Genomic DNA, 14,048 nt, shown 5'->3' on the forward strand with positions numbered 1-14,048 from the left:
TATCTCAGTTTGGGGTCTTAGTTTATCTCTTTTTATTAGTAGAGTTGAGCACATCTTTTCAGATGTTTAAGTCGCATTTGTATTTCCTTTTCTGTGAATTCCCTGTTTACATCTTTGACCCATTTTTAAAATTTGGTTGGTCTTTGATAAATTTAAGAACTCCTTAAATATTTGCCTTGGTTATTATGTGAATTGTAACTATTTTTTCACTGTTGGTCACTTATGTTTTATTTTTTTGCTATGCAGAAGTTTTTTGGTTGCTTGTTTTTACGTTGTCATGTTTACCTGGATTTTGATAATTATTCAGAGAAACTTGGTTTTCTCTAAGGTTTTGAAAGAGTATTTCAGTCTTTTCTTCTGGTAATTTCATGTAGGTACTTCTTACATTTGCCTCTTTGATCTATTTGGAATTTATCCTGGTGTCCATGGACTCGGTTTTTCTTCCAGATGGCTACACAGTTGTCGTAACTCCATTTATTAAAGAGCCCACCTTTCCTGCACAGATTTAAAATGCCACTTTTAATATGTACTGAATTTTCTTAATTATTTGGGTTCATGCATATACTTTATTTTCCTGTTCCATTGATCTTTGTTCAGTGTGCTGGTACACACTGTTTTAATTAAAATGTAAAAGATATTTTAAGATCATGTAAGGCTTATTCACTTTCATCGCTCTTCTTGCCTGTATAACTTTTCATCTGAATTTAGAATTTATTAAATTTAGCCCACCTTCCCTCACATAAAAAAAATCAGTTTATATTTTATCGGGACGCTATCATAAATTAATGCAGGGACATGAACATGCTGTGTGTGTTCTTCCTGTCCAAGAAGAACAGAATAGGCCTTGTTTTATGATCAACTTGGGAGTTTTCTTTATCTAGGCTTTGTGCTTTTATGGGTAAGCTTATTCCTAGCTTTATTATCTTTTGTTTGGTGTTGTAAATGGTGCCTATTCCTCTGTGAGATCTTGTAACTAGAAGGTTGTATATATGAAAGCTGTGGATTTCTTTATATTGATTTTGTACCCCACCATCTTACTGGTATCTACTATCGTTCATGATTTTCAGTTGAATCTTTTGTATTTTTCAGATATACAGTCATATCATATGAAAATAATGATGGCTTTATGTCTTTCCAGTTTTTTTGTTTGTTTGTTTGTTTTGCGGTACGCAGGCCTCTCACTGTCATGGCCTCTCCCGTTGCGGAGCACAGGCTCCGGACGCGCAGGCTCAGCGGCCATGGCTCACGGGCCCAGCCGCTCCGCAGCATGTGGGATCCTCCCAGACCGGGGCACGAACCCGTGTCCCCTGCATCGGCAGGCAGACTTTGAACTACTGCGCCACCAGGGAAGCCCTTTCCAGTATTTTTTAACACTCGTTTCTTTCTCTCCAGTTGCATTGCTTGGTATACCTTTTATACAGTGTTAAATATTGGAAATAGGGCTATCTTTGTCTTGTTCTTAATTTCAGTGAAATGATTCTAATGTTAACCCTCGTTAGGCATGACTATAATTTCTAGCTCAGAGCAGTATTTACTCGTATTTTACTGGCTAAAAAAGTCAGGAGTGTATTTTGTCAAATGACCTTTCGGTATCTATGGATTTTGATTACGGAACCATTGGAACCATTCGTATAGAATCATTCATATAATTGTTTTCCTTTATCTATTGGTATAATGAATTATATTAATAGGTTACCTAATATTGAACTATCCTGCATACCTTAGTAAACTCTGCTTGGCCATGATGTGCTACTATTTTAATGTACTTCTGTTTGCTAATGCTTCATTTTAGGATTTTTGCATTAGTACTCTGGACAGTCATCTGTAGTTCCCTTTCGTCATGGGAAATCACTGTTGTATTTTGGTGTTCTTTTTATCTTCCTTCTTAAAAAGTAATTGGAAGTTCCTTCCTTTGCTGTGCTTGTAACAAGGATTGTCAAATGTTTTCTGTAAAGGGCCAGATTGTAAACTTTTTTGGCCGTGTAGACCATATGGTCTGTGATGCAGTTGTTCAATTCTGCCTTTGTTCTGCAAAAGCAGCCATAGGTAACACATAAACAGGTGAGCATGGCTGCTCCAGTGCAACTTTATCTGTGAAAACAAGAGGTGGGCTGGACTTGGACATGGATGCAAAGCTGTACAAGCATGTTTATTGCAAGAGAGTCATAGGAAATCATTTGAAATAGTCTAAATAATCATTAATATGGAAGTACCTAAAATACTGTTCTCAATATACTGCATAGTGGGTATGCAGCACTGAAATAAAACGGAGCTCTATGTATTAATGTGGAAATATGTCAAAATATTGAATGATTAACAGAATAAAATTATATTGAATAAAAAACATTTCCATATATTAGAGTAATGCTATGATAATCCTATTAAAATTATTATATATCCTTAAGTGAATATACATGTATGTAAATTTAAGGGAAATGTATGGTAAGATGTACACAAAACTGATAACGGTAAAGGCAACTGGGAATTGAGTGGTTAGGGAACTCCTAAAAGAATCACTTTTTTTTAACTAAGGTAAAATTTATCATTTTAATCATTTTAAAGTATACAATTTGCCACTATATGGTTCCAGAACATTCTCTCAACCCCAAAGGAACGCCTGTGCCCATAAGCAGCCACTCCCCATGTTCCCCTCCCCCAGCCCCTGGCACCACTGATCTGCTTCTGTCTCTGTGGATTTGCCTATTCTGGATTTGACATTTCCTGTGGAACCGTACAGTGTGTGGCTTTTTGCATCTGGCTTCTTTTACTTATCATACTGTTTGCAAAGCTTATCTGTGTTTTAGGATGTATCAGTTCTTCATTCCTTTTTATAGCTGGATAATATTCCGTTATATGAATATACCCTATATGTTTATCCATTGAGCAGTTGACGACATTCAGCAGATGATGGTGGGTCATTTCCAGAGTTACTTCTGCCTTTTGGTTCTTTTGAATAGTACTGCTATGAACATGGTGTACAATTCTACGTTTGCACACCTGTATTCAGTTCTTTTGAGTATATATATTTAAGAGTGGAATTGCCACAGCATATGGTAATTTTATGTTTCACCTTTTGAGGAACCAAGGAACATTACATTTCAAATGAAGAAATGTATTACTTGTATAATTAAAAATAAAGAAAAACTTTTAGAAATAAAAATAGAAAATTGCTCAAAATTTAAAACTGAAAAATCATTTAAATTTGAAATGGACTAAAAAGTACTAGCAAAATTAAAACTGCCTTATAAACAAAAACCCCAGAAATAAATTACTGGCAACTTTTGCAATATATTTTTCTAGTTTTTACATTTTTGTTAAAAAATGAATACATCCATTTAGTTCCCAGCATGTATTGAGATAAAAATTGTGAGTCCTTCTTTACATAAATCAGTTCATTCCCTTTAAGGGTTAAAACGTTTTTGTGCATATTATTCTATTCCTTTTACTGTGCTACCCAGCATTTTTTCAGATCCTAACACCATTTAATATAAATTGGTCTGAAAATTGCTTACTTAATAATATATCTTGACTATCATTCCATATCTGGTTATACAGATCTCTACTTCATTTTTTAAATAGCTGTATAATATTTCATAGTGTATATCATCATTGTTTTCTATTCTCTGATATTAAGGGGCATTTTGATTGCTTACAGAAGTGGTTCTCAAACATTGCAACATTTTAAAACAACTGTCTCAGCCTTATCCCCCAAAGTTCCTGACTCACAGGACTAGGGCAGGGCCTGAGAATTTGCATTTCACACAGGTCTCCATGTGTTGCTGACATCTAGGGGCTGCACTTTGGGAACCACTGGGATGAGAATGTTGAGCCTGGTTGTTGTGAATAAGTGTGACTGGTGAAGGTTTGAACAGCTGAAACGTAGGATTGTGCTTATGAGAGACAGTGTGTGTGTAAGTGAGAAGAGTATTCAGAAGAGGGATCACAGGGCTCTAGTGAACTTGTGTTCCACTCTTTTTGTTTCTCCCACTCTTTTGTATTTGAGAGTGTTTTTATTTCTAGTAAACCATGTTTTCTTAACTGGTGTTTCTATTTGTGGCAGGTTGGAAGATAGGATCACCATTCAGCAAAATGAAGTTTCTGAAGATGGAGCCCCGAGGAGCATGGATCACCTTGGTGAAGTTCATGTAGGTGAGCATCACTGTATTGGCCTGATTACTTTCTGGAAGGTCGTTAGCACTAACCTGTTCTATTTGGACTATATATTAATAGAGAGCATTGCTAACCACTAACCTGAATTATCTAAAAAATATAATAGGCATAGAGCACTGGACTCCACATTTATTTTTTTTGAAGTATAGTCGATTTACAATATTGTGTTAGTTTCAGGCACACAGCATAGTGATTCATTTTTTTAATTTGCAGATTAGATTCCATTATAGGTTATTACAAGATATTGGGTATTGTACCCTGTGCTATGTTTGTTGGTTATCTATTTTATGCATAGTAGTGTGTATCTGTTAACCCCATACTCCTAATTTGTCCTTCCCACTCCCTCTCCCTTTCGGTAAACACAAGGTGGTTTTCTATGTCTGTGAATTTGTTTCTGTTTTGTACATAGCTTCATTTGTATTATTTTTTATATTCCACATATAAGTTATATCGTACAGTATTTGTCTTTCTCTGCCTGACTTATTTCACTAAGCATTATTTTCTCCAGGTCCATGTTGCTGCAAATGGCGGAATTTCATTCTTTTTTATGGCTGCTGGACTCTGCATTTATAAGCCTGTATTGTTTGGCAATGTGGGCAGTGTAACTTTTTGGTCAGTTATCTTACTGAATGTTCAAAACAAAAGGAGTTGCTTGCCAAAGCTAAGCCAGTATCTCAGGACATTAAATAAGTGGTCGTCTTATTTCTAATAGTATTAATTAAAATATGAGAAGTACAATGTTTTAATATCTAACCTATAGGAACAAAGGTAACCTGGAGCTGTTGAGTGTTTAAACAGTACTTTTTCACATGTCCTTGCATTTGTGTCACATTTTTGAACTTCTGTTATAATGGAAGAATTTAACAAATTAAATCTCCTTTCTGAAAATAAAACATACCCGGTTAAAGATTATTTATAAGGTAATAAAATCACATATATATTTGATTTTGTTTTTCATGGAGTTTTTTGCTATGATTCATGTTAAATAGTATACTTTTTCAGTATCACTTAGCACATTGAGTACTGTATAGACTTGTCATGTAATCTTTCCTTTATTCCACAGAACCTGGAGTGGATGGTTCTCCACACTCTGAGTGTGATGTAGATGAATCTTTGCAACCAGAACCATTTTTCCATAAACACTTGAAAGCAGCCTCTCAAGTCCAGTCAGTCCTCTGTTCACCAGAAGAATCCTCTCCACTTCGATCTCACTCTGGTTCACCACGAAGAAATAAAAAACAGAATTCCTTGCTGATTGGACTTTCAACTGGTCTATTTGATGCAAACAACCCAAAGGCAAGTATGCTCCTCGGATGGAAAACGTTATCCATTTGAAAACATTTCACATTTACTATTTTTCTTTGATAAGCTATGATATTGAGTTTTAATCCCTTAAAAACACAAACACACGAAAACACACTCATCAAAATAAACAGAAACAAGAAAACCCCTTCATCTTCTCTCCGATCCTGAAAAGAAATTGCCATTGAGAGTACAGCTAGGGCGAAGGCTGCCTCGTTGGCTCCATGTGCAGGGTCTCTTCATAGGGTCTACTTTATTTGAGCAGAACATCCCTCTTACACCCTCTTATTCTGTCCCCCTTTCCCATTCCCAGCCCAAATTCCATTTTTAGTATTAGACTAAGCTTGAGCATTATGTCTTAAAGGGATAGTAGTGCTGTGTTGCCTAATTTATACCTAGAAGGATTAGTAGGTGTGCATCTGCACTTTCTGGTAAAAGTTTTCCAGACCTCTTATCTTTTCTCACTCTCTGTTTTAAAAATATGTAACCAATTTTTTTCTTATTAAGAGATTAGAACATATAGAAAATTTAGAAATGTAAGTAATCACATATCATTTTGTTATATTACTTTTCATATATGTAATTTTTATATATATGTAACTTTTTAACAAAATAGGATATTCTGCATACTTTTTGTAACCTGCTTTTCTATTTGGTACATATTGTAAAATGATTACAAATGTTATTTTTACAAAAACAGCATTTTGTCATATTGTCAAATATTCTCTCATATCCTTCTGAATGGCAACAAATTCCATTGTTCTGCTATATCATGCTTTCTTTAATCTGTTTTTATTGTTGGGCATTTAGATTTCAATTTTTTTTGTTGTTATAACCACATTCATCTGTATCTTTGTTCATATCCACAATTATTTCCATAAAATAAATTTCTATAAGTGTAATTCAAAAGAGTATATTGTATAATGTCTGATTTTCCTTCAAGAAACATTGTATAGTGCTATAAGTAGTATGTGAGAGTTCATACTCTAAATAATACCAACTATTATCATTTACTTAAAAATTGTGTGTTTAATGAATGAGTAATGGTATCAACTCTTTAAAGTTTATATTTCTGTTTTTACCAGTGGGTTGAACATTTTTCATATATTTAACTCTGCATATGAATGAATTACCTGAATTCTCTTGTCCTTAACTGTTTTTAAGATATTTTTTAAATGAAAAATAATTTTCAGTTTAATTTTCCAGATGAATATGTTTTTACTTTGTGGAGTATTTTCTTATGATTTTCTTAAATGTAGAGACGGCTAAATTCTCTCACTTATCTGATAGCATTCAGATTTTCAAAGGTGTAAACTTAGTGTATCTTTGGTGGGCAGAAAAGGATCACCGTATGATTCATGTACTTACTTTTGTCGTGAAGGTGTATAGCTTTCTTTATCCCAAAGCTTTTTAATAACTTACTGCTGTCTATAAAAGTTAATGGACTTTTAACTGAATAATACATTTGATTACTTGATTTCCTTTCATGAGCTTAGTTCAGCCTTAGTAGTTCTGTAGAAGTACTTACTCTGGACTTACTCACAGCAAAGCAGATTTCATGTAGAGGGAGGGGACAAGAAAAATCTCTGGAAAATCAAAGCAGTCTATAGCCATTTAAGGCAAGGACAGAAAGCCATGCCTGCCTGTCCCGTAAATTTCTGAGATCGTGAGAGTTCATCACTGTGCCAAAATAGTAAATAATCAGTGTTCATAATGGTGGCTTTGAATCATAAAGAAAAGGTGAAAACTATTTATAAGCGTTTATATAATCCGTTTACTAAAATGGGATAATTTAACCTCCTACAGAGATTTTTGTTAAAAGTTTTTTGTTTTTTTAAATGCTAAGTCATACTACTTTTGTCCCTTTTTTTATTAAAGGAAATCCTTCTTGAGCTTTGGATCCTAACCTCCCTCACCTTCTTAAAGAAGTCACTCCTTTACTTTTGCCCTCCAGCCTGCGTCATGAACGTCTTTCTCTGTGATGGGTTATTCCCACAGGACACCTGCTCTAACAGGTCCCACCATAAATGGCAAACTTCCCGTAAGCACACATCCTCCCCTGCTCCCACTGCACTTCTCTTTGTTGTATTTTTGCAGTGTCCCCACCACTCACTTCCCAGTACATTCCACTGTGGTTGTCAGCCCACTTCTCCACTAAAGCTTCTCTTGCCAAAATCACCAATTACCAGTACATTATCAAGTTCCCTGTACCTTTTTCTCTCACCTTTCTTGACTTTTCTTTCAACAGAGTTGATATACACCTTCTTTTATAATCATTTTATCTGTAGGCATCCTGCGTATCATACTTTCCTGGTTTTCCTCTGCATTCATTGTCCCTCTCTGGTTTCCTTTGCTGCAGCCACTCGTACTAAAAGATCTCCTTAAACGAGTATAGATTCTTCTGTCGTTGGGTGAATTGTTCTGTAAATGTCAAGATTAAGTCCAGTGGTGTTGTTCATGTTTTCTTTATCTTGACTGTTTTTTTTTTGGTCTATATTAACTATTAGTTGCTGAGAAAAGAAGATGGAAAATTTTAACTATATTTGCATAACTATCTGTTTCTCCTTTCAGTTCTGTCAACTTTTGCTCCATGTATTTTGAAGCTCTGTTATTGACTGAATAAGAATTTAGTATTGTTCTGTCTTCTGGGTGAATCGATACATTTATTGTTATGAAGTGTCACTCTGGAATAGTGTTGTTCAAGTCTTCTGTATCCTTTTTCTTTTGTTTCTACTTGTTTATCAATTACTGGGAAAGCACTGTTGACATTTCCAGTCAATTGAACATAAATTAATAATATTTATGTCTTCTTTATAAATTGACCCCTTTATCATTATGAAATGACTCACTTTATCCCTGATCCTATCACCTTGTTCTGAAATCTACTTTGCCTGGTTTTAACATAGCCATTCTAGCTTTCTTATGCTTAGTGTTTATATGGTATATATTTTTACATCCTTTACTTTTTTTTTAAATTAATTTATTTACTTTTGGCTGCATTGGGTCTTCGTTGCTGCACATGGGCTTTCTCTAGTTGCGGTGAGTGGGGGCTACTCTCCATTGTGTTGTGCGGGCTTCTCATTGCAGTGGCTTTTCTTGTTGCAGAGCACGGGCTCTAGGCATGTGAGCTTCAGTAGTTGTGGCATGTGGGCTCAGTAGTTGTGGCTCACCGGCTCTAGAGCATAGGCTCAGTAGTTGTAGCGCACGGGCTTAGTTGCTCCGCGGCATGTGGGATCTTCCCAGACCAGGGTTCAAACCTGTGTCTCCTGCATTGGCAGGCAGATTCTTAACCACTGCACCACCAGGGAAGTCCCTACATCCTTTACTTTTTTTTTTGCGGTACGCGGGCCTCTCACTGTTGTGGCCTCTCCCGCTGCGGAGCACAGGCTCTGGACGCGCAGGCTCAGCGGCCATGGCTCACGGGCCCAGGCGCTCCGCGGCATGTGGGATCTTCCCAGACCGGGGCACGAACCCATGTCCCCTGCATCGGCAGGCAGACTGTCAACCACTGCGCCACCAGGGAAGCCCCATTTCTTTATTAAGAAATCATACTTATTTCATATAGACTTCTTGTAGTTGTCATATAATTGAGTCTTGCTTTTTAACACTCTGACAGTGTTTTAATTAAAGTGGTTAGACCATTTATGTTTAGTGTAATTTTCAATATATTATCATTATGATTGAGTTTAAACTTATCATTTTGCTATTTGTTTTCTATTTGTCTCATTACTTCTTTCATTCCTTTTTTACTTTTATTCTCCCTTTTGGATTGAGTATTTTTAGTATTTTATTTAATCTCTACTATTTGCTTATAAAGTAGACTTTAAAAAATATTTAATGGTCATTCTCAGTTTTCAGTGTAAATCTTTAGTTTATCCTGGTCTGCCTTCAAATATTGTACCGTGTCACGAATAGCATCAGAGCCTTACAACAGTACATTTCCATTCCCCTACTCTTGCCTATCCTTTGTGGAATTGTTGCCATGTGTTTTATTTCTGCATGTATTATAAATTCCACAATACATTTCTATTGCTTTTGCTTTCAACATTCAATTATCTTTCACAGAAAGTAAAAATTGAGAAAGCAAGTCTTTTATATTTACATATTAACCATTTCTAACATTCTTCATCCCTTTGTGTAGAATTTGAATTTTTATCTGGTATTATTTTTCTACCACTTTTAGAACTTCTCTAACACTTCTTGTGTCCCTGTTGGTGATGATTTTTTTTAGCTTTTGTTTATTTAAAAACATTTTAATTTCACTTTCACTTTGAAAGGGTATTTCTACTAGATCTAGACTTACATTGTCTTCTGGGCTGCACTGTTTCTGACAAGAAACACCATAAATACAGTGGCAGCTTTCATAAGGCAGTTGTAACAGAGTGACTTAACAGAGTGACTTAAGTTTTTGTTAACAAACTTAACAAAATTTCTTAAGGCAGTTGTAACAGAGTGACTTAACAAAAGTGACTTCATTTATAACACATAAATTTGCAATAGGTCAGGATGAAATAGTGTAAAGATGAGACCTTCTAGTGATCTCATGTGGGGAGTAGAGTGGAAGACTGATCTCTATGAAAACTGGAGAATTTATTGTTATAGCAAATGCAGAGTGGGGGAAAGTAAATATTAATGTACAATTCACAAATAACACAAGTGCCTTAAATGTCTTTTTTTGATTTGCTAAAATATCAATTCTTAGAAAATGTCCGTAATTTTTGCCTTTGGTAAGTGTTCATAATTTTTTAATGTTTTAAGTCCATTTTTAACCTTGTTTATGGGTTGAAGTGAGCAAGTATTTGTACAAGCTATTTTGAGGGTGTAGTATTACCGTTGAATTGCAGTAAGCAGAAGCTAAACAAATGTGCTCATCATAAACTATTTTATAGTACAGCCAGAGGATTACTAACACATAATTTTATATTAAAAATACTACAGATGAAAAACTGAGTTGATGGAATTAAGTAGAATTTCATGTGAAGTTCTATTAGTGCAACTACTACTAAATTCATTCATTCTTTATGTGGTTGTCTTCATTTTTGAGAAAAAATAGAACCAACAGTGAGAGATCTAAAGGAACTGCATTTTTTTAAATGTTTTAAGGTTTTCTAAAACATTGGTTTCCTGTTTGATTTATAATGGTACCAAATGCTAGCTGCATAAATAATCATACTACAAAAAATTTTGGAAAAAATGAGTCTGACTATAAATGAAGTAAGATCTCAGGCAACATGTTCTGGATTAATAACTATTTTCAGGAGGATTTCTTTCTATTAATGTTACAACTATAGAATATTATTTAAACAATATGAAAGAAATCTAGTAGACTCAGAATTACAGAACTGGAAGTGTTCTTACATAAAATTCTTCTTATGAAGATGAATATCCTGTCTAAAACTTTAGCGGTCTGTCAGGGAAGACTATGAACATTAGGATTTTAAATATAGGACCTTTGGGAACTGTTGGATTGATGGGTGTGTAAACCCATTCCCAGAGGTACAGACCACTTGAAATTTCTTTCTAACCCTATTATTTTATGTTTGGTGATGAAGTTTATTTTAATTAATGACAGGAATAAACTAGAAATTGAGGTGATTTTACCAGGGCTAAAATTTATCTCAGCCTAAAAAATATTGCATCCTTTTGTGTAGTCCCCTTGTATTTAGGTATATAATGCGTATATGCTATTTATTTTTATCAATTAGCATGTATCTGGGTAAACTGTTAGTGGCTGCATATTTTGCATACCCCGGGTTTATAATATATGTGGCTCAAACCATTAAAGTAACAAACAAGTCAAGCGTAAATTCTGCTGACAGTACCATTGTTAAGTGCTTTAACCAGGCAGTGTATCTGCGCCATCTTGTAGCGCATCACCATTTTTTTCTCTTGAGTGCTGTGATATGTAAATTACGTTCAAATAATAGAAGTCTATTCCTTTTTATTCTCACTAACAGATTGTACCAATAAAATTGGCCAAGTGTATACATTTTCATTAATGTGCCAAACATTGTGTGTTCTGCACAGTCTCCCATCTGGTGCTGGGCTTCTATCGGGGCCTTAGGCGTCACGTTTCAGATCTTACCGACCCCTTTAGGGTTGACCAGCCCTGAGACTGACTTCTGCAGATGTGTGTGCCGTAGCCCTGTCTGTCCGTCACGTTCCGACTGTGGAAAGGGTGCTGGACAGAGGCTGTTCCTGTTTTCCTGGTCTTATCCAACGCGGTTCACGTTTCAGGCACCTCGTCCGTGTTGTGCTGTCTCATCTCGGTGTGCTGGGCTCTTCCACACCCTGCTGCTCCAGGTGCTGTCAGCATGAACTTGGAGGTGCCTATCTTCCCAGCCGTCCTTTCTGGTGGGAAAGGCGCTCGCTGCTCGCAGTCCCTGCTTGCAGTCCGCTGCTCAGGGAGCCCCCAGTGGGCTCTTCTTTGCACTAACTGGAGGCCCTGCCTTAAGCTGTTGGCCACCCAGCATCTGTTAGGGCAAAGGGACACTAAGGGCCACCAGTTGTGTGGGGTGCTGCTTAGCCAAGCTTGGGCAAAAGTACCTGGAGCGCGTTGGACGTTGAGAAGTGAGAGGAAGACTCAGGAGGGGTGCTGTGCCCGAGGGGTGGCAGGGCCTGACCCAGCTCCATCCAGCTCCAGCTCCCTCCATGTGCACACCCCAGATAAACACCCTCCCTACCTTTTAAAGTCCACTTCACATTGAAACCCAAGCAGAACTCTCAAGCTTACTTTCATCACTGAAAAAACCCTGAGCTGAAGTTCAAGAGAAGTAGGTTCTCAGCTTAGGCAAGTCGCCCCTGAAGCTTCTAGCTTTAAATGGATGATCGATGTGTATATATAAATAACAAAATTATTATTAGCTCCAATTTTCTAATTTTTTCTCTTGTTTTAATTTTCTCACTGTCTCACTCCTAATAAGATATCGGTTGCCTTTTTATAGATGTTGAGGACATGTTCACTTCCAGACCTCTCAAAGCTGTTCAGAACACTGATGGATGTCCCCATTGTCGGAGATGGACGTCAGGACAATCTTGAAATGGATGAAATGGAAGATGAGCATGTTAAGGAAGGACCTTCCGACTCTGAGGACATGTGAGCATGATGACATTCGTAGATACCGACACTAACAGGATTTCTGAATTTACACATGTTCTAGAGATGGAGCCTCACCCACAGTTTTCAAACATGATCTGTAGCTGACCTTGCACTACTCCTTTAACTTTTTACAGTGTATTTTAAGGAAACTTTGATATGTGTGTCTGCCTCTAAATACTGTAACTTAATGTCACTTGAGGAATGTAAGGACAGGGTCACCATTGTGTTCTCTGTCTTACTGGCCACTGAGCGCCCGTCACAACGCTTCATGTGGCTGGTGCGTAATTGAGTGAACCTCAGCAGGATAATGACTGTTTGGTAGTTTGATGCCACATGGTACAGGGATTGCAGTGGGGAACTGAAGGACTCACTACTCTACTCTTCCCCAGGAAGATGCCAGAAAGCTCCCCATCTGTCTCCTGCCGCCTGTGATTTCAAAACCATGGCAGTGGGCAGTTAGCAGGTGGAATAGTGTGTGTGTGTGTGTGTGTGTGTGTGTGTGTGCACGCACGCACATGCTCACATGTGAGTTCTGCACTTAACTGCCTTCACAAAATTCCCTCCTTATTAATGCCTGAGGAATCTAGAATCCCAGAGGAAAATTTAACAACACTCCTGAAAGAGCTGGGAACTGGCAGCTCCTTAGACAGTAATGCCCCTTCACCTTCCTTGATATCAGTCAGCCTTCTCAGCCCATCCGACAAATGTTACAGCGTTTTGGGGGAAATAAAACCAGAGTGTTCAAGCAGTGTATTCAAGTCACCGGGAAAATAGGTTGCAAAATGCTATAATTTTTATGATTTATTTTTTGATTTGTTTGAATTTAAGTTTCTCCTTTTTACCTCTGCCTTTCAGTAGAAACAATGTGTGTTTTGATCTAATTGAAAACATGATATCAGTCTCATGATTTTTCTCCCTTTAATTCTTGAGCTGGGCACTGCATCTGGTGCATTTTATTTTCTGTTTTTGTTTTTCTTAAGGCTTGCCCTTTCTTTTTAAATTTCTAGCCAAACTTTATCTTTCAAAGGTTGACTTTTGAATTCTCTGGCTGTCCAGTGGTTAGGAATCCATGCTTTCACTGCCGAGGGCCCGGGTTCAACCCCTGGTCGGGGAACTAGGATCCCACAAGCCACGCAGTGTGGCCAAAAAAATAAATAAAGGTTGACTTTTTTTTCCCCCATAGAGTTCTGTAGATTTTTGCTGGTGCCCTCAAAATTTGGAGGAAAAGTTACCTTTTTATCCTTGCTTCTTCTGCTTGGCTGTGGTCATTAAGCACTTTACGTTGTATTTTTATTAAGCCTGTTGGATAACAGGACAACATTTCAGCACCTCTGTGGTTGACAAAATCCTTGATAACAGTTTTTTCCTCAGAGTTTTTATAAGTCATCAGTTTTTATCTGAGTGAATATAGCTTATTTGTGGCTTATATTCTTTTAATTACTAGTTGATGACAGAATTTTATCTTAAAATTTAAGTT

General features: G+C 36.8%; 1 protein-coding gene across 6 annotated transcripts in view; it reads left to right on the top strand.

Moving 5' to 3' along the window:
* Positions 1-14,048, top strand: part of NEK1 (NIMA related kinase 1) — a 213,219-nt gene that overhangs the window by 178,454 nt on the left and 20,717 nt on the right. For all 6 annotated transcript variants that reach the window (XM_027096525.1, XM_027096520.1, XM_027096521.1 and 3 more), the window contains 3 exons: positions 4,061-4,149; positions 5,234-5,466; positions 12,417-12,568. In XM_027096525.1, coding sequence (XP_026952326.1) covers positions 4,061-4,149; positions 5,234-5,466; positions 12,417-12,568 — 474 coding nt within the window. The remainder of the gene's footprint in view (positions 1-4,060; positions 4,150-5,233; positions 5,467-12,416; positions 12,569-14,048) is intronic.

This window comes from Aethalodelphis obliquidens, unplaced genomic scaffold (assembly GCF_003676395.1).
Source record: "Aethalodelphis obliquidens isolate GAN/ISIS:26980383/991018 unplaced genomic scaffold, ASM367639v1 scaffold103, whole genome shotgun sequence".
In the NCBI taxonomy this organism is placed as follows: domain Eukaryota; kingdom Metazoa; phylum Chordata; class Mammalia; order Artiodactyla; family Delphinidae; genus Aethalodelphis; species Aethalodelphis obliquidens.